General features: G+C 49.1%; 1 protein-coding gene across 1 annotated transcript in view; it reads left to right on the forward strand.

Moving 5' to 3' along the window:
- Nucleotides 1-208: 208 nt before the first annotated feature.
- FABP6 (fatty acid binding protein 6) overlaps nucleotides 209-25,980 on the forward strand; it is a 49,729-nt gene continuing 23,957 nt past the window's right edge. The window contains exons 1-3 of the mRNA XM_054488670.1: nucleotides 209-283; nucleotides 10,548-10,656; nucleotides 25,345-25,428. Coding sequence (XP_054344645.1) covers nucleotides 10,606-10,656; nucleotides 25,345-25,428 — 135 coding nt within the window. The 5' untranslated portion in view covers nucleotides 209-283; nucleotides 10,548-10,605. The remainder of the gene's footprint in view (nucleotides 284-10,547; nucleotides 10,657-25,344; nucleotides 25,429-25,980) is intronic.

A 25,980-nucleotide genomic window follows, 5' to 3' on the forward strand; every position in this document is an offset into this window, starting at 1 on the left:
TGATCTACAGGGTGTGTGAGAAAATTAAAAACAGCTTCCGTTGGACCTCGTGGTGGCACCAGCTTGTAGTCGCAGCTACTCAGGAGAAAGAGGCGGGAGGATCGCTTGAGCCCAGGAGGCTGGGTAGAGCCTGCAGAGAGCTATGATTACACCACTGCACTCCAGCCTGGGTGACCCTGTTTCCAACAACAACAGCGACAACAAAACAGATTACTTTGAAGGGACTAGAAGGGGGACACAGGGTCCTGGAGGGAAGGGAGCTGGCAAGTTATAGAGCAGAAAGGTGAAGGGACTGTCCAGGGAAGAGGGGAGGCTCCAGTAGTTATCCTTGAGGAACCAATGGCACGGGGTGGGGATTGGGGGGGAGCTCATGAAAAGGTGGGGAAACTGGAGAAACGGAAAACTTGAGTCAGAGCAGGAGTAGAGCCCTGACTTGGGGGAACAAGGGTGCAGGTGATGGAAGCTGGGAGCTGTGGGAAGCTTGAGCCTGTAGTGCTGAAGGGTCTAGCCATTCCATCAACAGTTCCTCTCCAGCAACCGTTCTGAGCTGCACCCTTAAAAATATTTGCTATTATTTATTTTTTTTGAGACAGTTTCACTCTTGTTGCCCAGGCTGGAGTGCAATGGCCCTATCTTGGCTAACCACAACCTCCGCCTCCCGAGTTCAAGCGATTCTCCTGCCTTAGCCTCCCAAGTAGCTGGGATTACAGGCATGCACCACCATGCCAGGTTAATTTTGTATTTTTAGTAGAGACGGGGTTTCTCCATGTTGGTCAGGCTGGTCTAGAACTCCCAACTTCAGGTGATCCACCCGCCTCGGCCTCCCAAAGTGTTGAGATTACAGGCATGAGCCACTGCGCCCCCGGCCTGCTAATATTTTTCTTATTTCTCCAGGCTACATGAGAGGGAATCTCCTGAATTCCTCTGGGGCAGCCCTCCCAATTCACCCGGGAGAAAAGCAGGCAGGGGCCGGGCTAGGATTCCAGCGGGGCAGGAAGCCCTGGCGGAATGGGGTAGCTGGAGCCAAGCACCCCAGGAATGCCCTCCCGACCTCTCCTCCCGATTCCTTATCAGCTACAAGCTCCAGTTTCCTCAGCCACACGCGATCAAATGCTGCTTCAGAGCTCTAGGAAGCTGGGTGTGTCTTCTGTGCTTTGTAAAAAAGAAAAGAAAAAAGCATTAGCAAATCCCCAGCCCAGGTAGCCGGCTGGCTGAGGGCGGACTCTTGGAACTGCGCGGTGGGGGGTGCGAGACGGGGGAGGGATTGGGGGGGCCCTTGCTCCAAAGGCAAAGCTGGCTGCAGCGCAGAGCGGGAAACAGGAACTGCAGGGAGGCCACTCCACAGGCGCCTCCCCTTTCCCGCTGGGGAGAGGCCGCCGCCGCGCGGCGCTCGGCCTGCACCCACCCTCTGGGGCCCCGCTGAACGGAGGAGGCCCCAGGCCCGGAGGTGTCGCCCTTGGGCTGCGACCCCCGACTTTGGCCGGCTTCTCCCTGCGGAGAAGGAGGCAGCGCCGGGACCGGGCTGTTAACCACGTGCTGGGTGGCCTTGGGCAGATTGCCTCCTGTCTCTGGGCCTCAGATTTTCTCATCTAAAAAGAGGGGGCTGGACTCATTTCTGCAAGGCCCCTCCCGGTTGGAGCGGTTCCCTGCAATTCCCTTCCTTCTCTGGACTTGAAACTCTTCCCTCCGCCATCGCCTTGGGGTGGCCCCTGGATTATCTGGGTGGTGTTTATCCAGTCTGCCGCCTTGAGAGAAAATGTTGCCCTGCAAGAGCTGTGATTTGCAGCAGGGCTCTGCACCCTTTTTCTTTTTTTGTTTTTCTTTATTTTCCCTCCTTCCTTCCTTTTTACATCTAGAGTACACATTTTATGCACCCTTTTCCTATAAAGAGTCAGAGAGTAAATACTTCGGGTTTTGCAGGCCACACACTCTCTGTCACAGCTATTCAACTCCGTCATTGTAGCCAAGGCAGCCATGGATAAGACATAAACGAGTGGGCATGATGTGTTTCCATGAAGCTTTGTTTATTGCAGCTGACATTTGGATTCTCACAGGTCAAGAAATCGTATTTTACTTACTATTTTTTTTTTTTTTTCTGAGATGGAGTTTCACTCTTGTTGCCCAGACTGGAGTGCAATGGCAGGATATCGGTTCACTGCAACCTCCACTTCCCAGGTTCAAGTGATTCTCCTGCCTCAGCCTCCCTAGTAGCTGGGATTACAGGCACCCGCCACCACGCCTGGCTAATTTTGTGTATTTTTAGTAGAGATGGGGTTTCACCATGTTGGCCAGGCTGGTCTCAAACTCGTGACCCTCAGGTGATCCACCCGCCTCAGTCTCCCAAAGTGTTGGAATTACAGGCGTGAGCCACCGCGTCCGGCCAAGAAATTGTATTCTTTTTATTTTTCAGCCTTTTAAACCTTGGCTGGGCGCAGTGGCTCATGTCTGTAATTCCACCACTTTGGGAGGCTAACGCAGGAGGATCTATTGAGCCCAGGAATTGGAGACCAGCCTGGGACAACATAGAGAGACCCTATCTCTACAAAAAATTAAAACATTAAAAAAATTTTAAGATATACTACTGATATACCTCAGAGCATAGTTGTAGGAATGAAGTGAGAATATAAATGAAGCTATCGCATAAAGGATATTATTCTTTGGGAAGCTGTTGGTATGTAGCCTCAGCAGAAGATGTGGACTTAGAGATTTGGATGGCGTCTTGCTGGCCATCCACTCCCCAAATTTCCTGAGCACAGGCACTGTGTGTGCCCACTATGCAATAGCTCATTTAATTATCTCAGGCATAGGAGATAAAAATGACATATTCCTACTTTATAGGAGCTCAGAGCCAAGATTTGAACTGGCTGTATTAGATCTGCCTTCAGAGCCCCTACTCATCTTCCTCCTTTCTCTCTGAACAAACTTGCCTCTGAACAAACTTGGAGTTGCTTATCTATCCAGCAACAGGACCTTAAACAGAACACTATTTTTCTGGACGTCTATAACCTCTTTGGTCAAGGGACAAGAATTAACACCTTCTATGTGCAACTGTCATCATGTCGTAGCTTTTTTATTTTTATTTTTTTTTGAGACGGAGTTTTGGCTCTTTTTGCCCAGGCTGGAGTGCAATGGTGAGATCTTGGCTCACCGCAATCTCCACCTCCCGGGTTCAAGCAATTCTCCTCCCTCAGCCTCCCGAGTACCTGGGATTACAGGCATACACCACCACGTCCAGCTAATTTTGTATTTTTAGTGGGGACGAGGTTTCTCCATGTTGGTCAGGCTGGTCTTGAACTCCTGACCTCAGGTGATCTGCCCGCCTTGGCCTCCCAAAGTGCTGGGATTACAGGTGTGAGCCACCGCGCCCGGCCTGTGTCTCAGTTTTACAGAAGAGAAAACTGAGGCTTGAGATTAAGTAAGGATTGAAACCTAGGCCTGCCTGACCCCAAAACTGAGCTCTTTCTACTGGGAATAGCTTCAGAGTAACCAGTTGCACAGGCCCTAAGTCTAGGAGCCCTTGAGAACTCCTCCCTTCCCTTAACCTATGTCCAGTATACTGGCAAGTTGTTTTGGTTCATCCATGAAAATATATCCTGAATCTATTTTGGGGCTAGAGGGAAACCATAGCATGCTTTGGAAGTTATTGTGATCTTTTAAAAATGCAAATCAGGCCAGCCGTGGTGGCTCATGCCCATAATCCCAGCACTTTCGGAGGCTGAGGCGGGCGGATCATGAAGTCAGGAGATCGAGACCATCCTGGCTAACATGGTGAAACCCCATATCTACCGAACATGCAAAAAAAAAAAAATTAGCCGGCGTGGTGTACTCAGGAGGCAGAAGAATCGCTTGAACCCGGGAGGCAGAGGTTGCAGTGAGCTGAGATCATGCCACCGCACTCCAGCCTAGGCAACAAGAGCAAGACTCCATCTGGAAAAAAAAAAAAAAAAGCAAATCAGATCATGCCACATGCCTGCCTAGAACCTTGGAAGATTTCCTTGTTTACTTGGAATAAAACCCCAAACCTGGCCGGGAGCAGTGGCTCATGCCTGTAATCCTAGCACTTTGAGAGGCCAAGGCGGGTGGATCACCTGAGGTCAGGAGTTCGAGACCAGCCTGGCCAAAATGGTGAAACCCAGTATCTACTAAAAATACAAAAAATTAGCTGGGCATGGTGGCAGCGGGCGCCTATAGTCCCAGCTACTTAGGAGGCTGAGGCAGGAGAATTGCTTGAACCCGGGAGGCAGAGGCTGCAGTGAGCCAAGATAATGCCATTGCACTCCAGCCTGGGCAACAAGAGTGAAACTCCATCTCAAACAAACAAACAAACCCCAAACCTTACCTTGCTAGGGCTCTGTGCCACCTAGACCCTGCCCATCTCTCTACTGTGTTCCCCTCTCATGCCCTCATTCCTTTTGCTTCAGCGTCAATGGCTTTCTTTCTGTTTCTCTTTTTATTAAAAAAATTTTTTTAATTGAGATGGGGTCTCACTATATTGCCAAGGCTGGTATTGAAATCCTAGGCTCAGCTGGGCGCGGTGGCTCATGCCTGTAATCCCAGCACTTTGGGAGGCCGAGGCGGGTGGATCACGAGGTCAGGAGATCCAGACCACCCTGGCTAACACGGTGAAACCCCGTCTCTACTAAAAATACAAAAAAACAAAAAAATTAACCGGGCATGGTGGCAGGCACCTTGTAGTCCCAGCTACTCGGGAGGCTGAGGCAGGAGAATGGCGTGAACCCAGGAGGCAGAGCTTGCAGTGAGCCGAGATCACGCCACTGCACTCCAGCCTGGGCGACAGAGTGAGACTCTGTCTCAAAAAAATAAAAAAAATAAAAAAATAAATCCTGGGCTCAAGCAGTTCTCCCGCCTTGACCTCTCAAAGTGCTTTCTATTTCTCTAACTTGCCAGGAGCCATATCTCCTTTCCCTCACCTGACCCCTTGGATTTTCCTGCCAGTATTCACAAGGGTAAAGGCCCCAATGTCACCTACCCAGCCAGCCTTCCCTGGCAACCCCCACTGGTCCTCTTTTTCTAAATTAAACTTTTTAGAGATGGGGTCTTGCTATGTTGCCGAGGCTAATCTTGAACTCTTGGGCTCAAGCAATCCTCCTTCTTCAGCCTCCCAAGTGGCTGATACTACAGGCTCATACCACCGTGCCCGGCCTCACCAGTCTCCTTATCCCTCACCCTGTTTTCTCCTGTTTCCAGCAATCATCCCTATCTGACATTTTTCTGCACACGCTGCATCTCCCCCAGGGCAAGGTTAGCTCCATTCCTGCAGAAACCTTGCATGTTTATTCTCCACTAAGTCCCCAGGCTTCGCCCACATCTGGCACACAGTAAGTGCTCAACATATGTCTGATGAGCTAATGGCCCATTAGGCCTGGATCCCCTCTCTATGGGAAATCATGAACTTGCAGCAAACAGAATCATCCAATAGACATTGGGCCCTACTATGCGCCTGGCACGGTGCCAGACAGCAGGGCAGCCACAGAGACACAGGCTCAGTCCTGGCTGAGGAGCTCACTGGCCCACTGGGCAGAGATAATGTGCTTGTACAGTAAGGCCAGGCAAGGCGCGTGCGCCCAGGTTCTACTGAAAGGCCGTCTGGGGTCAAAGGGTAGCTGGAGATAATGCCAGTGTGGCTCCTGGATCATATAAGAAATCCCATGCTGGGGTTGGTGGCTCATGCCTGTAATCCCAGCACTTTGGGAGGCTGAGGTGGGAGGATTGCTTGAAGTCAGGAGTTTGAGACCAGCCTGAGCAACACAGCGAGACCCCATCTCTACAAAAAATAAAAAATAAGCCAGGCATGGTGGTGCACACCTGTAGTCCCAACTACTTGGGAAGCTGAGGCAGGAGGATTGCTTGAGCCTGGGATGTTGAGGCTGCAGTGAGCCGTGATTGCACCATTGCACTCCAGCCTGGGCAATGGAGAAAGACCCGGTCTCAAAAAAAAAAAAAAAAAAAAAAAGAAAAGAAAAGAAAAGAAAAACAGAGAGAGAGAGAGAGAAAAAGAAATCCCCTTTCTGAGCTGGGCCTCTCACCAGGGACACCCTCTGCATAGAACACCCCCATCCACCACACTCCAACTCTCCCAGGCTTTTTATTCATTCTTTTGATTCCAGTTTCCACCTCCTTTCCTCCAGGCCTTTCCTGACCCCTCATGTCCCACCTTGATGGAAGTCCCTTTAGATCCCCTGTCCTGATGCTAACCACTGCTCTGATGGCTGTTTTCCCTGCCTATACCTCCATGTTCCCCACTCCCTGCCTATACCTCCATATTCCCCACTCCCTGCCTATACCTCCATATTCCCCACTGCCTGCCTATACCTCCATATTCCCCACTGCCTGCCCACCCCATTGGTCTATTTGTTCCCGGAAAGCAGGGACCTTGACTAGCACCCAGTGCAGTGCTCAGTACGTAGCAGGAGCTCAAGGAATATTTGCTGTCTGAATGAACAAATACACAGAGTATTTCCTGGGAAGGCAGAATTTAATCTCCTTCCTGGCTGGGTGCGGTGGCTCATGCTTGTAATCCCATAACTTTGGGAAGCCAAGGCAGGCGGATCACTTGAGGTCAAGAGTTTGAGACCAGCCTGCCCAACATGGTGAAACCCCGTCTCTACTAAAAATACGAACATTAGCCGGGCGTGGTGGCAGGTGCCTATAATCCCAGCTACTCAGGGGGCTAAGGCAGGAGAATTGCTTGAACCTGGAGGCAGAGGTTGCAGTGAGCTGAGATGGTGCCACTGCACTCCAGCCTGGCAACAGAGCGAGACTCTGTCTCAAAAAAAAAAATAAAAAAGAATCTCCTTTCTGAGGCCAGCACAAGGGGTTGAGAACAAGAGCCCCTCCACATGGTCATAGCGCATTCTTAGTGTGTATTCACTGCTGGCCTGGCCACCTCCTCATTCGGGGCTCTACTGCCAAGCCTCAAACTTTTTTTCTCTCTCTCTCTCTCTTTTTGAGACAGGGACACGTTCTGTCACCCAGGCTGAAGTGCAGTGGCACAATCACAGCTCACTGCAGCCACAGCTTCCCAGGCTTGAGAGATCCTCCCCGTCTCAGCCTCCCAAGGAGCTGGGACTACAGTCATGCACCACCTTACCCAGACAATTTTTGGTAGAGACAGGGTTTCGCCTTGTTACTGGTCTGGAACTCCTAGGCTCAAGTCATCCACTTGCCTCGGCCTCCTAACGTGCTGGGATTCCAGGTGTGAACCAGCCCACCTGGCTATTTTTTCCTTTATTATTATTTTTCTTAGGTCCATGAAGGTTCATATTGCAAGAAGTCCACAGGGTATAGAGCAACGCGGCTCCCTCTTTCTCCTCCCCAGAGGGAGCTGCTGCATGGTTTCCGTGTGCTGTCTTCCACTTTGCTGCATCTTCACTTCAGGGAAGCCTGCAGCCTGCAGCCCTCTTGGGACCTGAGGGCACCACCCCCTGTTGGAACAGAGGGGTCAGTTCTGGCATCAGCAGCATCACTCTGTAGTTGGGTCCAGGCAGAGGGGACATGGCCAGGAGGATTTATTCCAGGCTGTAAGATGCCCAAGCGCAGGGCAGCTGGAGAAGCCCATGCCGAGAGAGCAGGCAGTGCCCACAGTCCTCCTTTACAGGGTCTCTACTAGATCTCATGTCAAAGCACCAAGATGCCAGGTGGCTTGATGATGCCTGGGGAGCCGCCATGGCACTCAGGGGGAAAGGGTCTCACTCCATGGGGAGACCTGGAGAGGGACATCCCCTATCCGACCCCCTCTGCCAGGTCTAGCCCAAACCTTCCCCAAGAGGGTTGAGAAGGCGATGACACCCTCAACTACAGCCCCTCTGCCCAAACATGAATCCAGGTTTAGGTAAAGATGAACAATAGGAGGCCCTAAAAAGGAAACCTGATGGGGCTCTGGGGAGAGAGGCTCTAGGGTTGGGGAAGGCTTTCCTGGGGGACTAGTGTATATACGAGCCTCAGGTCTTGTAAGGTTTTGGAATGAGGGTTGGCAGCTTCATTTTTGAGTCGCTGCTAAGTTGCAAGGGTGGGGACTGTCAAGATATCTCCTAGTCCAATTCCATTTTCTTTTCTTTTTGTTTTTTGAGACAGAGTCTTGCTCTGTCACCCAGGCTGGAGTGCAGTGGCACGATCTCAGCTCACTGCCATCTCAACCTCCTGGGTTCACGCCATTCTCCTGCCTCAGCCTCCCAAGTAGCTGGGACAACAGGCACATGCTGCCACGCCTGGCTAATTGTTTTGTATTTTTAGTAGAGACGGGGTTTCACCGTGTTATCCAGCATGGTCTTGATCTCCTGACCTCATGATCCGCCCGCCTCGGCCTCCCAAAGTGCTGGGATTACAGGCGTGAGCCACCACGCCCGGCCTCCAATTCCATTTTCTATTCTCCATATCTTAGGACTGGGAAGGCAGATGCTGGCCACTCATAGCCACTCCCATCCCACTTTCCTACTCCAGACCTTATTAGGCTACCGTGACACCTTGTCTGCTAAGCAACACATGTCTGCAATGGGAGAAATCCCATTTGCCACCCTTCCCTAAAGGAGCTCTGCCTTACCTCAACAGGCCCCACAGAGAAGCCCACGGGAGTGGCCTCTCCTAGAGTTTTGCAGTGCACAACCTGTGCAGCCCTCCGCAGGGGCCCTGCCAGGCTAGACAGATGGCTTTTGGAGGCTCCATAAGGAGGGAAGAGGGGTGGGCCCAGAGGGTTCATACCCTCCCACACTGCTTCACCCTAGGCAGTGCTACACTCTCTCTTTTACACAGTGGACTTACATTGGACTTCTGAATAAGACCACTTGAGACAGCGTGTCCCATTGCTAATAACAATGACACAGGCTGTGACAACCCCTTCAGTAGAGAGAAGCCAGTTAAACCACAGCCTTCACAGTCTGAATCCCAGCTCTGCCTCTTACCGCCTGCATGACCTTGGGTGAATAATACTATGTACCTCACAGTGTGGCTGAGAAGACCAATAGAGATAATGCAGGGACAGTGTGGCCGGTGTGGTGATAGTGGGACCACAAGGAAGAGGACGGTCCCTTCCAGCTCTGCCAGCAGAGCCTAGGGAGGGCTCTCAGCACTGTTGGCGTGATCATTCTTTGTTATGGGGGCTGTCCTGTGCATCTTTGGTCTCTACCCACTCCATGCCAGCCCTGCCCCCTCCTCAGTTATGACAACCAACAATGTTTCCAGATATTGCCAAATGTCCCAGGAAGACAAAGTGGCCTCCAGTTGAGAAGCACGGGTCTGGAGAGAAATGCTGCAGGAAGCCGAGAGGGTGAGGCAGTGGGAGCTGGAAGGAATGGGGAAGGCAGGGGAGTCAGCCTCTCCCTGCTCCGGAAAACTCCTCAGTCAGCTCCTCTGCTCTGTCCCTGGAGACCGCTTGTCTCTGCTGGAGGCTTCCTCCTGATAAGGCTGCTTCGTGTGTGTGTGTGTGTGTGTGTGTGTGTGTGTGTGTGTATGTGTGTGTGAGAGAGAGAGAAAGAGGAGCAGGAGGTGGGGGAAGGAGCTGGAGAGGGAAGGGAGAAGGAGAGAAGAAGGGGGAAGGGGGTGGGGAGAGGCATTGCAGAAGACAGAAGGAGAGAGCTAGAAGGCTAAAAATACCTCTGGCCCCCACGTCCCTAGTTTCTGCACAGACCCAAGATATAGCCCTGGGGACCTGGGGACCTCTGGCTACATAGTCTGGAGTCCTTTGCCCCCTCCTCTTAGTTACCTGAGGGAGATGATTCAGGCCAGAAGGGGTGCAAAGCGGGAAGAGGAAGGCGGGAAGAGGAAGGCACCCAGTCTTTGCTCTCCCTGTCCCCCCCAGACAATCCCCCAGCAGGTTTGCCTTCTGTGCCTCCAAAATCCACCAGGGTCAGGCTCCTCCCACCTGCCCCATCAGCTGCCACCTCTTTGTTTCTGGAGTTACCACCTCACTGGTCTCCCTGCTTCCACGTTCCTTCTTCCTATCATGTGTTCTCCAGGAAGCAGATGGAATGAAATGAAAAATGCAAATTGGATCGTGCCATCCCCATGCCTAAAGCCCTGTAATGGTCCCCTCAGCCCTCAAAATCCAAGCCAGATGCCCAGCTACAGCCTTCAAGTGTTCACGGTCCCCAGGCCCCTCTTTCACTCACCACCAAATTCCCACCACACTGTCCTTCCTTCTATTCCTTGCCTGCACCATCCCCCTAGCTTTTTACCAACTGAGGCGTTACCTGAAATTCCTCTGCCTGCTTTTCTCAGCCCCATGTCCTAAGCATTACGGTGTCCACAAAGATTCCTTTATCAGACACGCCTTCCCTGCCCACCCCATCTGAAAACGACCTCTTCAAATACTGGCCCATCATCCTGTTGTTCTTTAGAGCACTTTTGACCCCACACATTATCTTCTTAATTCCTGGAGGGCAGGGACCTCACCTGTCTCTTCTGTATCTCCAGGGCCCACGTGTCTGGCACACAGTGAGCGGTCAATAAAATGGATTGAATAGACAAATGAATGAACAATGAGATGGTCTCCAGAGCCCCTCCCAGTGTGCTGGCTCTTTGTGTCATTGCAGACTTTGCACCTCTGGCTCCAGGGAGCTCACAGGCAGGGGCTGGCCCAGCCCAGAGGCAATGAAGACAGTGACGATGATGATGGTGGTGGAGATGCAGGTGCTGACTCAGGTAGCTCCGTGAAGCTGGAAATAAGTCATCTGAGGCAAATGAAAGGATGTCTCAGGTCGCAGTGGGGAGAACACCTTGGGTGGGGGACTTGCTCTCCTTTCTCTATGATGCTAATAACAGACTTATCATGGCTTCAAAGCCCTTTTCCTCCTTTCAGCTGTCTCTCTGTGACTGTCTTTGTGACAGTCTCATTGTTGTTGTTACTAAGATGGCTTCCCTCAGAGGACGGACACTTGGAGTAGTGGCAGGTTCGGCCACCCCTAGAGACGATGGCGTTGGGATCCGGGGCAGCCCCCTGGTCCCCTGGGCTCACCCCGTCCTGCGCCACCCCGGGCCATGCCGTGCCAAGCCGGCCACCAGAGGGCGCTCCAGGTCGCGGCATCCCGGCTCCCCGTAGGCCTGGGGCCGGCGGGCGGGGCTCGGCTGTCTCCTACTGAGGCTTCGCACTTCCTCTCTGTCTTGCCATTCCTGTCTCCCTCTCTCCCTACCTGGCATCTCCCCCCTGCTGTCTTCATCCCCTGCCCCTCTCCTTCGTCTCCATTAGCAAACCCGCATGGAAGCCTATCTTGTGGTGAGCCCCAGTGTCCGGCGCGGGGAGGGACACAGACGCGTCCCAGTGGGATCTCCGCCCACCAGGGAGCTCACAGCCTAACCTGAATCCCCACACCAGCCCGGAGCAATGAAGCCTCCTGAAAGGACTGCTGAGGAGAGACAGGCCGTCCTACAAGAAGTGGGGCAGGACATGGTCTTCCCCACGGAGGGGGCTCCACATCCCTCCCACCTACCCCAGCCAGGGGCCCTCTGACTGTGCCACTCACCGCGCAGGCGCACCACACAGGACGTCCTGTGATGGAAAAGGCTTCGGCAGAGTCTGCCTGCCTTATCTCACTAAGGGGTAAACTGAGGCTCCAGCAGTGAAACTAGTGTGAAGTCTGGGTTCAAATCCCAACTCTGCTGCTTAATAGCTGGACGAGCTTAGACAGGCTTCCTAACCTCTCTGAGCTCAAGCTGCGGAAGTGGCAGCCTCTTAGGGTTATGGTAGAACACACATGCAACATGCTTAGCACTGTGCCTGCAGTTAGTCATTATTCTAAGAAAGTGGCCTACCCATGGCCACCTATTGAGCAGAGGTGGCAGACCTAGGCCCAGAATCTCCATCTGAACTCTGAACTCTCAGGCCCTAGCTCTTTCTGCCGTTGTGGGCAGAGGCTGCAGGGAACAGCAGAGGATGCAAATGTCAGTTGAGTCCTTTTTTTTCTATTTTTTTTTTTGAGGCGGAGTCTCCCTCTTGTCGCCCAGGCTGGAGTGCAATGGCACGATCTTGGCTCACTGCAACTTCTGCCTCCTGGGTTCAAGAGATTCTCCTTCCTCAGCCTCCTGAGTAGTTGTGATTACAGGCGCCCACCATCATGCCCGGCTAAGTTTTTGTATTTTTAGTAGAGACGGGGTTTCACCACGTTGGCCAGGCTGGTCTTGAAGTCTTGACCTCAGGTGATCCACCCGCCTCAGCCTCCCAAAGTACTGGGATTACAGGCATGAGCCGCCGCGCCCGGCGAGTCCTTAGTTTGAGGAGAGGTCTGTGTTACTGTCCCCAGCTGTCTCATCTGTGTTCTCCTGCCATGGGCATCTCTTGGGATGGCTCCACACTTCCTCCTGGCCTGGCCACACCTAATCCTTCAAACCCAGCCCTTGGGTGGGGAGAGGGGAAGGTGGCCTTAGCATTGCCAGGGGAGTATGAACTGGCACAGTCTTCGTGGAGGCTTCATCAGTGTCTGGCAATACTCTGACCCAGTTGTTCTACTTCAGGGGATTTAATCCTACAAGAGAGTCATATATATACACGTATGAATGTATACATATTTGCGTGCATATATACATGTATCTCTGAAGGATACATAAGAAACTAGTAGTTTTGAGTTGGATGCCATGGCTTACATCTGAAATCCCAACAGTTTGGTAAGCTGAGGCAGGAGGATCACTTGAGCCCAGAAGTTCCAGACCAGCCTTGGCAACATGGCAAAACTCCATCTCTAAAAAAAAAAATACACAAATTAGCAGGGTGTGGAGGCATGCAATTGTAGTCCCAGCTACTTGGGAGGCTGGTGTGGGAGGATCACTTGTGTCCAGGAGGTCGAGGCTGCAGTGAGTCAAGATCGTGACACTGCACTCCAGCCTGGGCAACAAAGCGAGACCCTGTCTCAGATAAAACAAAAAATCCCCAAAGAAACTAGTGGTTTTGTTTGCCCAGGGCTGGGGGTAGGGTAGAAGGGGATGGGAGTGAGGGGGGGTAGGAGATTTTTCCCATAGCGCTTTTGTTATTCTTGGATATTAAAAGAAGTAAATGTATTACCTATTTGAAAAAATAATTTAAATAGGAATGGTGGCCAAATGCAGTGCAATAAAATTAAATAACAAAATAATAAATACAATTAGAGTTGGGGGAGGAGCCAGGTGGGATTCTGTCTCCCCTTCTCATTTCTCACCCTTCTTCTTTCTTCCTCTTTCCCCTCCCCCTGCTCTCTTTCTTCAGGAAGCCACATCTCCTGTTTTCTCCAGCCCACAGTGAGCTTTCTTTGAACTTATTTATTTATTTATTTATTTATTTTTGAGACACAGCCTTACTCTATCACTCAGGCTGGAATGCAGTGATATGATCATGGATTACTGCAGCCTCCACCTTCCAGGCTCAAGTGATCCTCCCACCTCAGCCTCCTGAGCAGCTGGGTCTACAGGTGCACACCACCACGCCCAGCTAATTTGTGTATTTTTTTGTAGAGATGAGGTTTCACCATGTTGCCCAAGCTGGTCTTGAACTCCTGGGCTCAGGCGATCTGCTCGCCTCCACCTCCCAAAGTGCTGGGATTACAGGTGTGAGCCACCGCACCCAGCCATTCATTCGTTGATTCATTCTTCATTTATTTTTTCACCAAATGTGCTCTTGGGTGGAAGCAGGGATTTATGCAGACTCTACTTTCTGCTCTCTACAGGGGAGACGGATATTGAGACGACACAATCCTCAGTATTGTCATTATCATTCATTGAAGTGCTGTGAAGGAGAAGTGGCATGGCAGCATAGAAAAGGGACCTGAACTAGCCTGGAGGCCCAGAAAGGCTTTTCTGAGAAAGTGACTCCTTTATTTCCACTTAACTCTTCAAAAACTTTTTTCTCTTATGAAGAAACTCAAATATATACAAACATACAATACCCCATGTACCCACAGCCCAGCTCCATACTGATCAACATAGCCAGTCCTACCTTATTCCATCCCACCCACTCCTCCACTTCACCATGTCAAAAAGCAAAATGTCAACAAATTGAGTTTCAAAAATTTAACTGGCTTGGCCAGGCACGGTGGCTCACACCCGTAATCCCAGCACTTTGGGAGGACAAGGCGGGCGACTCACAAAGTCAGGAGATCGAGACCATCCTGGCTAACACAGTGAAACCCCGTCTCTACTAAAAATACACAAAGAAGAAAAATTAGTCAGGCATGGTGGCATGCGCCTGTAGTCCCAGTGACTCGGGAGGCTGAGGCACGAGAATGGCGTGAACCCGGGAGGCGGAGCTTACAGGGAGCCGAGATTGCGCCACTGTACTCCAGCCTGGGGGACAAAGCGAGACTCCGTCTCAAAAAAAAAAAAAAAAATTAAACTGGCTTTTCTTAGAGATTCATGAGTTGGGCAGAATCCCGTACACAAAACAGAAAGGTGCTCCAATGGGGTGACTAGAGAAGCTGGGCTTTTTTTTTTTTTTTTTTTTGAGATGGAGTTTCACTCTTGTCTTGTCGCCCAGTCTAGAGTGCAATGGCTTGATCTCGGCTCACTGCAACCTCCGTCTCCCAGGTTCAAGCGATTCTCCTGCCTCAGCCTCCCAAGTAGCTGAGATTACAGGCATGCACCACCACATCCGGCTAATTTTATATTATTAGTAGAGACGGGGTTTCACTGTGGTGGCCAGGCTGGTCTTGAACGCCTGACCTCAGGTGATCTGCCCATCTCAGCTTCTCAAAGTGCTGGGATTACAGGCTTGAGCCACCATGCCCTGCCAGAAGCTGGGCTTCATAGGCAGAAAAATGTTGAAGAAAGCAGAAACAGGGAACAAAAAGTGGATTGGTTATTTCAAAGTTACATTCCTTGTAGGGTTAAAGCAGAGGGGACCTCCTTATCATGCTGTCTCAGGTTGACTGGGGCATTTTAGCTAGCTGCTGTGAATCTCTTATTTTTTGGAAAACTGGCCTATTTCTAAGTTCAGTTTGATTATATGGCCCCTCAGAATGAGTGACTCCAGTTTGATTTGGCCTGATTTGTTAGGGCCTAGTGCAGAAGTTCAGTCCAAAACAATGGCATCTCATAAATTTCATTTAACAATGCTCACCCCATTTTTTTTTCTTTGAGAAAAGGTCTTGCGATGTTGCCCAGACTGGTCTCAGACTCCTGGGATCAAGCAATCCTTCTGCCTCAGCCACCCAAGTAGCTGGGATTATGAGTGCAAACCACTGCACCCAACTCCACCCAATTATTTTGAACCAAATCTCAGATATTAGATTTCTTTTTTCTTTTTTTTTTTTTTTTTTTGAGATGGAGTCTTGCTCTTGTTGTTCAGGCTGGAGTGCAATGGCGCAATCTTAGCTCATTGCAATCTCCACCTTCCGGGTCCAAGCAATTCTCCAGCCTCAGCCTCCCAAGTAGCTGGGATTACAGGCACACGCCAACATGCCCAGTTAATTTTGTATTTTTAGTAGAGATGGGGTTTCACCATGTTGGTCAGGCTGATCTCGAACTCCTGCCCTCAGGTGATCTGCCCACCTTGGCCTCCCAAAGTGCTGGAATTACAGGCGTGAGCCACCGCGCCCAGCCTCAGACATTATATTTCATCTGTAAATATTTCAGTATAAATCTCCAAAAAATAAGGACTTTTAGGCCAGGCGGAGGTTGCAGTGAGCCGAGATTGTGCCACCACACCCCAGCCTAGGCAATAGAGGGAGACTCCATCTCAAAAAAAAAAAAAAAAAAAAAAAAAAATACCCACAGGGTTCTTGCTGTGGAGCATGCACCTGTAGTCCTGTAGTCTCAGCTACTTGGGAGTCGGAAGCATTGCTTGAACCCAGGAGTTGGAGGCTGCAGTGAGCTATAATCCTGGCATTGCACTCCAGCCTGGGCAATAGAGTGATACTCCCCATCTCTAATAAAATAAAGATAAAAATAAAAATAAATAATACATTTTTTAAAAAAGCTCACTATGGAGATGGAGTGAAATTCCACGAGGGGCACACAATGAGTGGTGCATGAACGTGCTCAGCCCATGTCTTTCCTCCCCAGCTCCCCCTCATCCCCTGCATCCTATTTTCTTTTCCTTTTCTTTTCGGGGGGTGGGATGGAGTTTCTCTCTTGTCGTCCAGGCTGGAGTGCAGTGGCGCAATCTTGGCTCACTGCAACCTCCGCATCCCTGGTTCAAGCAATTCTCCTGCCTCAGTCTCCCGAATAGCTGGGATTACAGGTGCCCGCCACCAAACCCGACTAATTTTTTGTATTTTTAGTAGAGACGGGGTTTCGCCATGTTGGGCAGGCTGGTCTCGAACTCCTTACCTCAGGTGATCCACCCGCCTCAGCCTCCCAAAGTGCTGGGATTACAGGTGCAAGTCACCGCGCACGGCCGCATCCTATTTTCTTTACTGGGAAACACACTGGAGAGGGAAAGAAGCCAAGTGCTCAGGGCCTATCCAAGGTAGGAAGCCTCACCCTGCTAGCAGCCTTGAGCTCAGGCTTCCTGCTTTCTGAGAAATACTGTCCCGAGGTCTCCAGCTTCATAGGTAGGGATGGTCTGGGGGTTGGAAAGAAAGGGGGCATAACAGCTAAGGTTTTCCATTGGCTTTTTGGGGACCAGTGGTGCCTCAGATAGAGAAGCCCAAAACTGAAAGTCTCTCAGAGAATTAAAAAAAATATATGTGGTAGTCTCGTCTCCCACTGCCAGTATTGTGGTTTTGGCAGAGTTATGATAAGAGCTGAGTCTTCCATCTGGCATGGGACCCAAGGCCTCCCAGTCAAAGACAAGATACCATTAATGATTAGGTTTTCATCTTGGCCAGGATTTGCTCTCTCAGCAGGAAGCAGAGGTTGCAGTGAGCCAAGATCGCACCACTGCACTTTAGCCTGGTTGACAGAGCAAGACTCCATCTCAAAAAAAAAAAAAAAAAGCAACTGAAATACCCCCACACATTATATATTCGCATGTCCATACATGTTCAAAGTCATGTACACTTATAAACAGACATGCATGCACACGTGTGCACACTCCTTTATCAGAGGTGCTGCTGGCTTCCCCCTTCCTGACAAACTCTGTCAGATGCCCACCATTTCTCCAAGCAGCCCTGTGTTCTGAAAGGCTGATTCCAACCCCTGCTCCAGGAGAGGGACCTTCGTTAGTCTAAGCCAACCCTGGTGGTCTTAGTCCCTCTGATGGAGATTGGTTTACCTTTGGGCTATGTGACCACGTTCTAGTCAATGACACTTGGAAAGAAGTTGGCTTGGGGCTTCTGTGAAATTTTCCTTTTTCTTAAGAAAGTCATCTCAGAAGTGAAGACTCATTTACCTGTCATTGGATTCTGTAATGTGAGAGTGTGGGGTATGGAAATGCTGCAGCCATTTTGTGACCTTGAGGATGCAGAATTAAGCAGAGTGGAGAAGTGGAAATGACCCGGGGCCTCTAATGCCGTTACTGATCCACACAATCAGTCAACTTGAGAGTTCTCCCTTCCCATCTCTGGAATTCTAGTCATGAGAGATATTAACTTGATTTATTGTTCGAGGTCTCTTTTCTTTTTTCTTTTCTTTTCTTTCTTTTCTTTTTCTTTCCTTGTAGGCTAAGGCAGCAAACTGATACCCTCCTTCCATAAACACATTATCCCACATATACATATCTATATATCTGTATATAAACAACTAGAGCCATATATAGAAAGTCACAGCTGAGCACATGTGCACGCTGCTTTACCTGTATGTATAATAAAAGCAGGCCAGGCGTGGTGGCTCATGCCTGTAATCCCAGCACTTTGGGAAGCTGAGGAGGGCAGATCATGAGGTCAGGAGTTCGAGACCAACCTGGCCAACGTGGTGAAACCCCATCTCTACTAAAGATACAAAAAATTAGCGGGTCGTGATGCGTGCCTATAATTCTAGCTACCTGGGAGGCTGGGGCAAGAGAATCGCTTGAACCCGGGAGGCAGAGGCTGGAGTGAGCCGAGATCATGCCACTCCACTCCAGCCTGGGCGACAGAGCAAGACTCTGTCTCAAAACAAAAACAAAAACAAAAAAAACCACACAATATTCTACATCTATCCGCAGTGATTCAAACTTAATATACACAGAGAAAAGCATACATCCTCCTAGGTACACAGATAGAAAGACACATATGCATCATGTTTCATACATGCATGCAAATCTATGTATAGTACCACAGACATAAATGCACATGGGCAATATGCATTTCTACACAGAGCCACACATACTGGTTACATTGATGGCAACATTATTTTTTCCTACCCACATCTAAGCAGCCACAAAGTGTATACCCACAGCTCTGAGGGCTGCTTGGCTATGAGCACCCGGGACTGAAGAAAGTTCAGGAAATAGTTAGGAGAGGGACTTACAGACCAGAACACCACTGAGGAGTGAGGAGATCAAGTCCAGGGTGGCTTGGACAAGCACGGCAGTGCCTGGGTCATGGATGCTAGACACAGCACCAAGGCAAGCTGTGATTAGAGTGTTTCCACCTTCAAAGGAGAAAAAAACCTTACTCCCACCTACCCCAAGACCTTCTTCCATACAGACGAAAAACCTACTTTGCCCTTCAAACAGCTCTTTTTGTTTTTCTCATAGGCAAATAATTGAGTTAGACATTGCATAAAAGTGAATTTTTTTCCCATTTATGCTACTGGGCGTTCTAGGTAGAAGGAAAAGTGCAAAGGCAAGGAAATGCAAAATAGCACAGTGAGTTTAGGGGATTCCAGTGGAAATGAGTTTGCAGCAGAAACTGAGGATATGACAGAAGATGAGGTAGGGAAATGGGCAAGGGCCACGAACCTAGATTTACCTCTAAACTCCCATGGCCCAATCCATTCATCCCGACTCCCAGGGTCACATGACTTTGCTCCCAGGCCTGCATCTTCCATCCATCAGCTTTTTCATGCCAAACACCCAAATTAAATGGATAACCAAGACATTTTAGGGGACAAGGTAGCAATAGTCAAATTTTCTTTCTGGCTTTTGTATGGGATTATTTAGGTTTTCTGCTCTAAATTACCCTTCTTTTGTTTCTTTTTTATAACAGAGAGGAGTTACCAAGGACATTCTTGCTAAATTAGTTTGTATTTATTATTCAACAGTGTAAATCATCTTTCAAAAATGTCATGTTTCCAAGTTTAATAAAAAGTATTTCCAAAACAGTACATATGGTATGTTCCCATTTTGGATAAAATGTTTGTATGTATATTTATATGTGCATATAATAAGGTCTGGAAGTAAATACACACCAACTGTTAAGCAATAGTTACATATGAGAGACGGGATTGTAGGTCATCTTTACCTCCTTTTTTTTTTTTTTTTGAGATGAAGTCTCACTTTTGTCCCCCAGGCTGGAGTGCGATGGCATGATCTCAGCTCACTGCAACCTCCGCCTCCCTGGTTCAAGCGATTCTCCTGCCTCAGCCTCCCCAGTAGCTGGGATTACAGGCGCCTGCCACCACGCCCAGCTAATTTTTGTATTTTTAGTAGAGATGGAGTTTCACCATGTTGGCCAGGCTGGTCTCGAACTCCTGACCTCAGGTGATCTGCCCGCCTTGGCCTCTCAAAGTGCTGGGATTACAGGAGTGAGCCACCGTGCCCGGCCATCTTTATCTTCTTTAGACTTTTCTGCATTTTTTCTGAATTTTATGTAAAAAATTTCTGAATTTTATGCATTTTTCTGAATTTTGTTACTTTTATCATCAGAAGAAAATGATTTTAAATTATTTTTAAAGTTTAAGGCTGGGCTCAGTGGCTCATGCCTGTAATCGGAGCACGTTGAAAGGCTGAGGCAAGACGACTGCTTGAAGCCAGGAGTTTAAGGCCATCATGGGCAATATAACTAGATCCTTTGTCTAAAAAAAAATTAGTCAGTTGAGGTGATGCATGCCTTTCATCCTAGCTACTTGGGAGGCTGAGGTGGGAGGATCGCTTGAGCCCAGCAGTTTGAGGCTGTTGTGAGCTAAAATCATGCCACTGCATTCCAGCCTGGGTGACAGAACAAGATGCTGTCTCTTAAAAAAAAGAAAAAAGTTGAATCTACATTGCAATGGTTTGAATGTTTGTCCCCTTCAATCTCATGTTGAAGCTTAATACGCCATGTAACCATAGCAAGAGGTGATAGGATCATGAAGACTCTGCCCTCATTAATGAATTAATCCACTAATAAATTAAAGGATTAATGGGTTATCATAAGAGTGGATTAGTTATCATGAGAGTAGGAGCCAGGCACCATGGCTTATGCCTATAATCTCAGAACTTTGGGAGGCCAAAGTAGGAGCATTGCTTGAGGCCAGGCATGCAAGACAAACCTGGCCAACATAGGGAGATCCCATTTCTTTCTTTCTTTCTTTCTTTTTTTTTTTTTTTTATGGAGTCTCACTCTGTTGCCCAGGCTGGAGTGCAGCGGTGTGATCTCAGCTCACTGCAACCTCTGCCTCCCGGATTCAAGCGATTCTCCTGCCTCAGCCTCCAAAGTTGGTGGGATTTCAGGTGCCTGCCACTACACCCAGCTAATTTTTTGTATTTTTGGTAGGGACGGGGTTTCACCGTGTTGGCCAGGCTGGTCTCGAACTCCTGACCTCGTGATTTGCCTGCCTCGGCCTCCCAGAGTGCTGCAATTACAGGCGTGAGCCACTGCACCCAGCAGGGAGACCCCATTTCTAAAGAAAAAAAAAAAAAAAGAATTAGTCTAGTGTGGTAGCTCACACCTCTTGTCCCAGCTACTCCGGAGGCTGTGGCTGCAGTGAGCCATCTTTGCATGACTGCACTCTGATCTGGGCAACAGAGCAAGACCCTTTCTCAGAAATAAATAAAGGTCTGGGTGTGGTGGTTCATGCCTATAATCCCAGAACCTTGGGAGGCCAAAGCAGGCGAATCACTTGAGCCGAGGAGTTTGAGACCAGCCTGGGCAACATGGTGAAATCTCTCTCCACAAAAAAAACACAAAAATTAGTTGGGTGTGGTGGCCCACACCTGTAGTCCTAGCTACTTGGGGGACTGAGGCAGGAGGATTATTTGAGCCTGGGAGGTTGAGGGTTCAGTGAACTGTGATTGCCCCATGCACTCCAGCCTGGATGATAAAGTGAGACCCTGTCTCAAAAAATTAAAATAAATAAATAAATAAATAAATAAATAAATAAATAAAGCCAGTTTGGCTCTCAGTGAGCTCCCCTTGCCATGTGATGCTCTGTACCGTCTTGGTATTCTACAGAGAGTCCCCACCAGCAAGAAGGCTCTCACCAGTTGTGGCCCCTAGACCTTGGACTTCCCAGTCTCCAAAACTACAATAAATCATTTTCTTTTTTTTCTTTTTTTCCTTTTCTTTTATTTTTAGAGACGGGGGGGGTCTCACTATGTTGCCTAGGCTGGTCTTAAACTCCTGGCCTGAAGCGATCCCCCAGCCTTGGCCTCTCAAAGTGCTGGGAGTACAGGCATGAGCCACTGCGTCCAGCCTTTCTCGCTCTCTCTCTCTCTCTCTCTCTCTTTCTCTCTCTCTCTCTCTCTCTCTCTATATATATATATATATACAGTCTCAGGTATTCAGTTGTAGCAACAGAAAGCAACCTAAGACATACATTTTAATCAAAAGTATAATAAGAAAATTTCAGGAAGAAGTGGGAAAGGAGACATACAATCAACCTGTGCACGGTAGAATCCTCCTGGTGTCTTCAGGAGACCCGACCTGATCTGACCAGGGGAGAGCCTTGCAGCTCCATCCTCTGTACCAAGGCAAGTCAAACAGGTAAAGCAGATCACAGAAAGGGCTCTGACCTCAAGAAACATGTGATCTAGGTGGAAGCATGAGTCACATATGCATGAAAAACACAGCAGGCAATAAATTACAGGTAAGCTGGAAAGAGAATTCACCTGGTTACCAGGAGATATGGGCTCTGTTCCTAGTTCTGGCACCCAGCGATGACCTTGGGAACCCAGTGGCTTCACCTCTGTGAACTTTAATCTCCTTATCTGTCAAAGCAGTTTAATGACGATAATTGGGAAGCTGTGATCATCAGATAAGATAACCTATCAGTGACTGCTCTCTGAACTGTGGTACAAGTTACCTTTCAACCTGGAACAGCACCTCAAACATGAAGGAATCTATCCCTATAGTGGAAATTCAGGCCCAAGCAGTGGGTAAGTGGGGTAGATCATTTGGGGACAGGGCCACTTTGGTTGGCCCTTAAAAATACCAGAACACAGGGGCAGCCTGTACAGCTCTAGCACTGCAGAACAGAAGTCAAGGTGGGCATTCTTGCCTCAGCTCGAAGACCTGCACAGCCTGCTCACCTTTGTAGAGCAGTGCACCCCAGGGAGAAAACACAGGAGCAGCCACGTCTCAGCCTTCTCAGAATGTCCAATCCTTTTCATAATTTAACCGCTTGCTCTGCATAATTACTTTTCTCCTGCTTATGAGCTTAGAGCAATAGTAGTTCCCAATAACTAGAGATTTAATAAGCCTAAATTACAACGAGTGTCCTGCAGAATTACACACCGCATTAACACCAAATGAGTTCATTAGAAATTCATTAGGAATGATTCCTGCGGCTGCCACAGGAATTAATCACGGTTTGCCAGTGGCAGGAGAAGGGCAATGAATGATTGCATGGGAGCTGGACGACGTTTTGCCATCTGACTTTCTTCTGAAGCAATATCTTTCAAGGGTCATGGGCTGCTTTTGTAGGGAGGTTGCTTGGATGTCGTTAGACCTGTCTCCCAATCTTCTTCCTTCTTCCGGGCCACTGCCCTAGATCAAACCTATGGATGTTGGAGTCGGACCCTTTTTCTGTCCTGGGGAGCTGAGAAGTCATCATGGGCACTTATGTTCTTGCCTGCCCAGTATCCTTTCCCCCTTCTTCTGTCAGTGTACTTCTGTGTTTCTTGGAGAGCTACTCCTTGACGACGCTGCTGCATGTGGGTCTCTGTGGGACTGTCAGTTAAGAGCCTCCACCCGCCTCACCCATCCCCAGAGGGAATACATGTCCTCGGCTGAGCCCACTGGGCTTTCTCTCCTGGTATTTTTTAGTAGCTGATATTTATGAAGTGCTTGCTAGGTGCTGGCCCCTTTTCTAAGGGTCTTCATGTACTGAGCATCCAACCCTCCCATTGCCAGTTAAGGAAGTGGGCTTTATTTTTAGCTCTATTCTGTCAACGAGGACACCCAAGTACAGAGGTTAAGTGACTCGTCCAAGTGACAGAGCCTGTAACTGTCCAAGCTGGGACTTTGAGTCATGAGTGCAGTACTATAAGGATGAAGGATTGTTGAAGGTAATCAATGGGATGGCAGTGCCCCAGGGATTGTCCCTTCCTTCTTGCTTCCTGGTGCTATGTGCTATCTGGAGGCCTGGTGGTGGAACTTTTTCATCCCTTCTATGAGTTACTCCATATGTTTCCAAAAATTTTATTTTTTGGTTTGTCACCAAGAGTCAGTGTCTGCTACTTAAATCTGTAAGAGCCTTGGCTGATGCCTGAGCCGACCAACAAGTATGTAAGGCCCAGGTATAGACACTGCACAGTTATAGGCCCTGCCCTGCACAGGGCCAAACAGAAACATAAGGCAGGCTTCCTGCCTTCCAGCTGCTTATACTTATATCTCAGATAGAAAAACAACAACGATTTCATCCTGTGCCTTCCTATGCAAGTTCTTTTTTTTTTTTTTTTTTCAGATGGAGTCTCCCTCTTGTCGCCCAGGCTGTAGTGCAATGGTGTGATCTCAGCTCACTGTAACCTCCGCCTCCTGGGTTCAAGCTATTCTCCTGCCTCAGCTTCTCGAGTAGCTGGAATTACAGGCGCCTGCCGCCACAACTGGCTAATTTCTTTTTCTTTTTTGAGATGGAGTCTCGCTCTGTTGCCCAGGCTGGAGTGCAGTGGCACAATTTTGGCTCACCGCAACCTCTGGCTCCTGGGTTCAAGCGATTCTCCTGCCTCAGCCTCCCAAGTAGCTGGGACTACAGGCATCTGCCGCCATGCCCAGCTAATTTTTTTGTATTTTTACTAGAGACGGGGTTTTACCACGTTAGCCAGGTTGGTCTCCATCTCCTGACCTCATGACCTGCCCACCTCGGCCTCCCAAAGTGCTGGGATTTCAGGCATGAGCCACTGTGTCTGGCCCCACAACTGGCTAATTTTTGTTTTTATTTTTTGGAGACGGAGTCTCACTCTGTCGCCCAGGCTGGAGTGCAGTGGCATGATCTCGGCTCAGTGCAAGCTCCGCTTCCCGGGTTCACGCCATTCTCCTGCCTCAGCCTCCTGAGTAGCTGGGACTACAGGCACCCGCCACCACGCCCAGCTAATTTTTTTGTATTTTTAGTAGAGACAGGGTTTCACCGTGTTAGCCAGGCTGATCTCGATCTCCTCACTTTGAGATTCACCCACCTCGTGATTCACCCACCTCGGCCTCCCAAAGTGTTGGGATTACAGGCGTGAGCCACCGCACCCGGCCACAACTGGCTAATTTAAAAAATATTTTTAGTAGAGACAGGGTTTCAGCATGTTGGCCAGGCTGGTTTTGAACTGCTGACCTCAAGTGATCTGCCTGCCTTGGCCTCCCAAAGTGCTAGGATTACAGGTGTGAGCCACTACGCCCAGCTCTCCCACGCAAGTTCTAAGTGGAAAAGAGCCAGGATGGGACGGATTGGGAGCAGGAAAGATTTCACAGAAGGCACATGAGCTAGGTAGAATCTTTGGGGAGAGGTAACTGTCACGGACACTCTATGGGCACCTATCCAGCCCACAGTCCCTTCTTCAAGAACTGTCCACCCAGAGCAGTTGGCCCTCATGGTCGAGATGGTTGGTACCACATGACGCTTTTGGTAGGATCAAGCATCTGTACCCTTTTCTATGTTTAGAGAACTTTCCACTACATGGAGCCCAATGAAAGGTGGGCCCACCTTCTAGTACAAAGCTGAAAAGGCCAGTACTCATGTCCCATTTGTCCCATCGCCTGATGGCAATGAGGGTGCATGGCCATGAGGTGGGCTTAGCCTCTGCAGCTCATGATACAAATAAGCAGGGACAAGAGAATCCATTCTAGGGGTGGTGGCCATATTCTATGCCCAGGGGAATGGTGGCTGCAGGGTCTGCATGCAGTGCTACCCTTGATAGGGGTGCAAACTGCCCAGTCCAGCCTTTGGCAGCAGAATCCTTACAAAATCATTTCTGTGATGTGATTGTGGCTGTGGTTCTAGCTATTTGTCCTCTCCTGTCTCTGTCTGTTTTCCTAGCCTGAAAAGTCTGTGATCCAGTTGATATCCTTTTGATAAATTTCTTTTTTGCTCAAATCAGTTTCCATTGCTTGCAATTAAGAGCGCTGCCATGAAGAGCTCTGCCTCCCTGCACAGAGCTGATTGGACTAGAGATGCTCACTTGACTCAGGATAGGCCAATCAGATTATTTCTCTTCTGACTCAGGTTCTGAAAGCTGTGTTGTCTGCGTGCACGTGGGTAAGCCGGAAAGGAGACCTCCAGAGAATGAAACAGACACAGAAAGGAAAGGTGTGGGGTAGAAGAAGGGAGGGAAGGGTTCCTGACGTTTTTCAGATTCTGGATCTAGTTCCTCATGAACCTAGACTTTGTTTCCTATCCCTGGGGTCCTTGAGATCCTTCTGCATTGTTAGAATATTAGGCTGCACCATCTGAAATTGTTGTTTTTATAGGTCAAAAAGGTCAAATATCAGCAGTTATACATGCTGATGGTTCAACTTTATAAATCACCTTTTTTATTTTTTAACCTAAGCTAGCTCAAGCAGGTTTTGCCTGCCTGCCTCTTTCTCTTTCTTTCTTTCTTCTTTCTTTCTTTCTTTTTCTTTCTTTCTTTCTTTCTTTCTTTCTGTCTTTCTCTCTCTCTCTCTCTGTCTCTCTCTCTCTCTCTCTCTCCCTGTCTCTCTCTCTCTCTCTCTCTCCCTCTCCCTCTCCGTCTCCCTCTCCCTCTCCCTCTCCCTCTCCCTCTCCCTCTCCCTCTCTCTATCTCTATCTCTCTCTCTCTCTCTCTCTCCCTCCCTCTCTTTCTTTCTTTCTTTCTTTTTCTTTCTTATGATTTTTATTACA

This window comes from Pongo pygmaeus, chromosome 4, assembly GCF_028885625.2.
Source record: "Pongo pygmaeus isolate AG05252 chromosome 4, NHGRI_mPonPyg2-v2.0_pri, whole genome shotgun sequence".
NCBI classification, from domain to species: domain Eukaryota; kingdom Metazoa; phylum Chordata; class Mammalia; order Primates; family Hominidae; genus Pongo; species Pongo pygmaeus.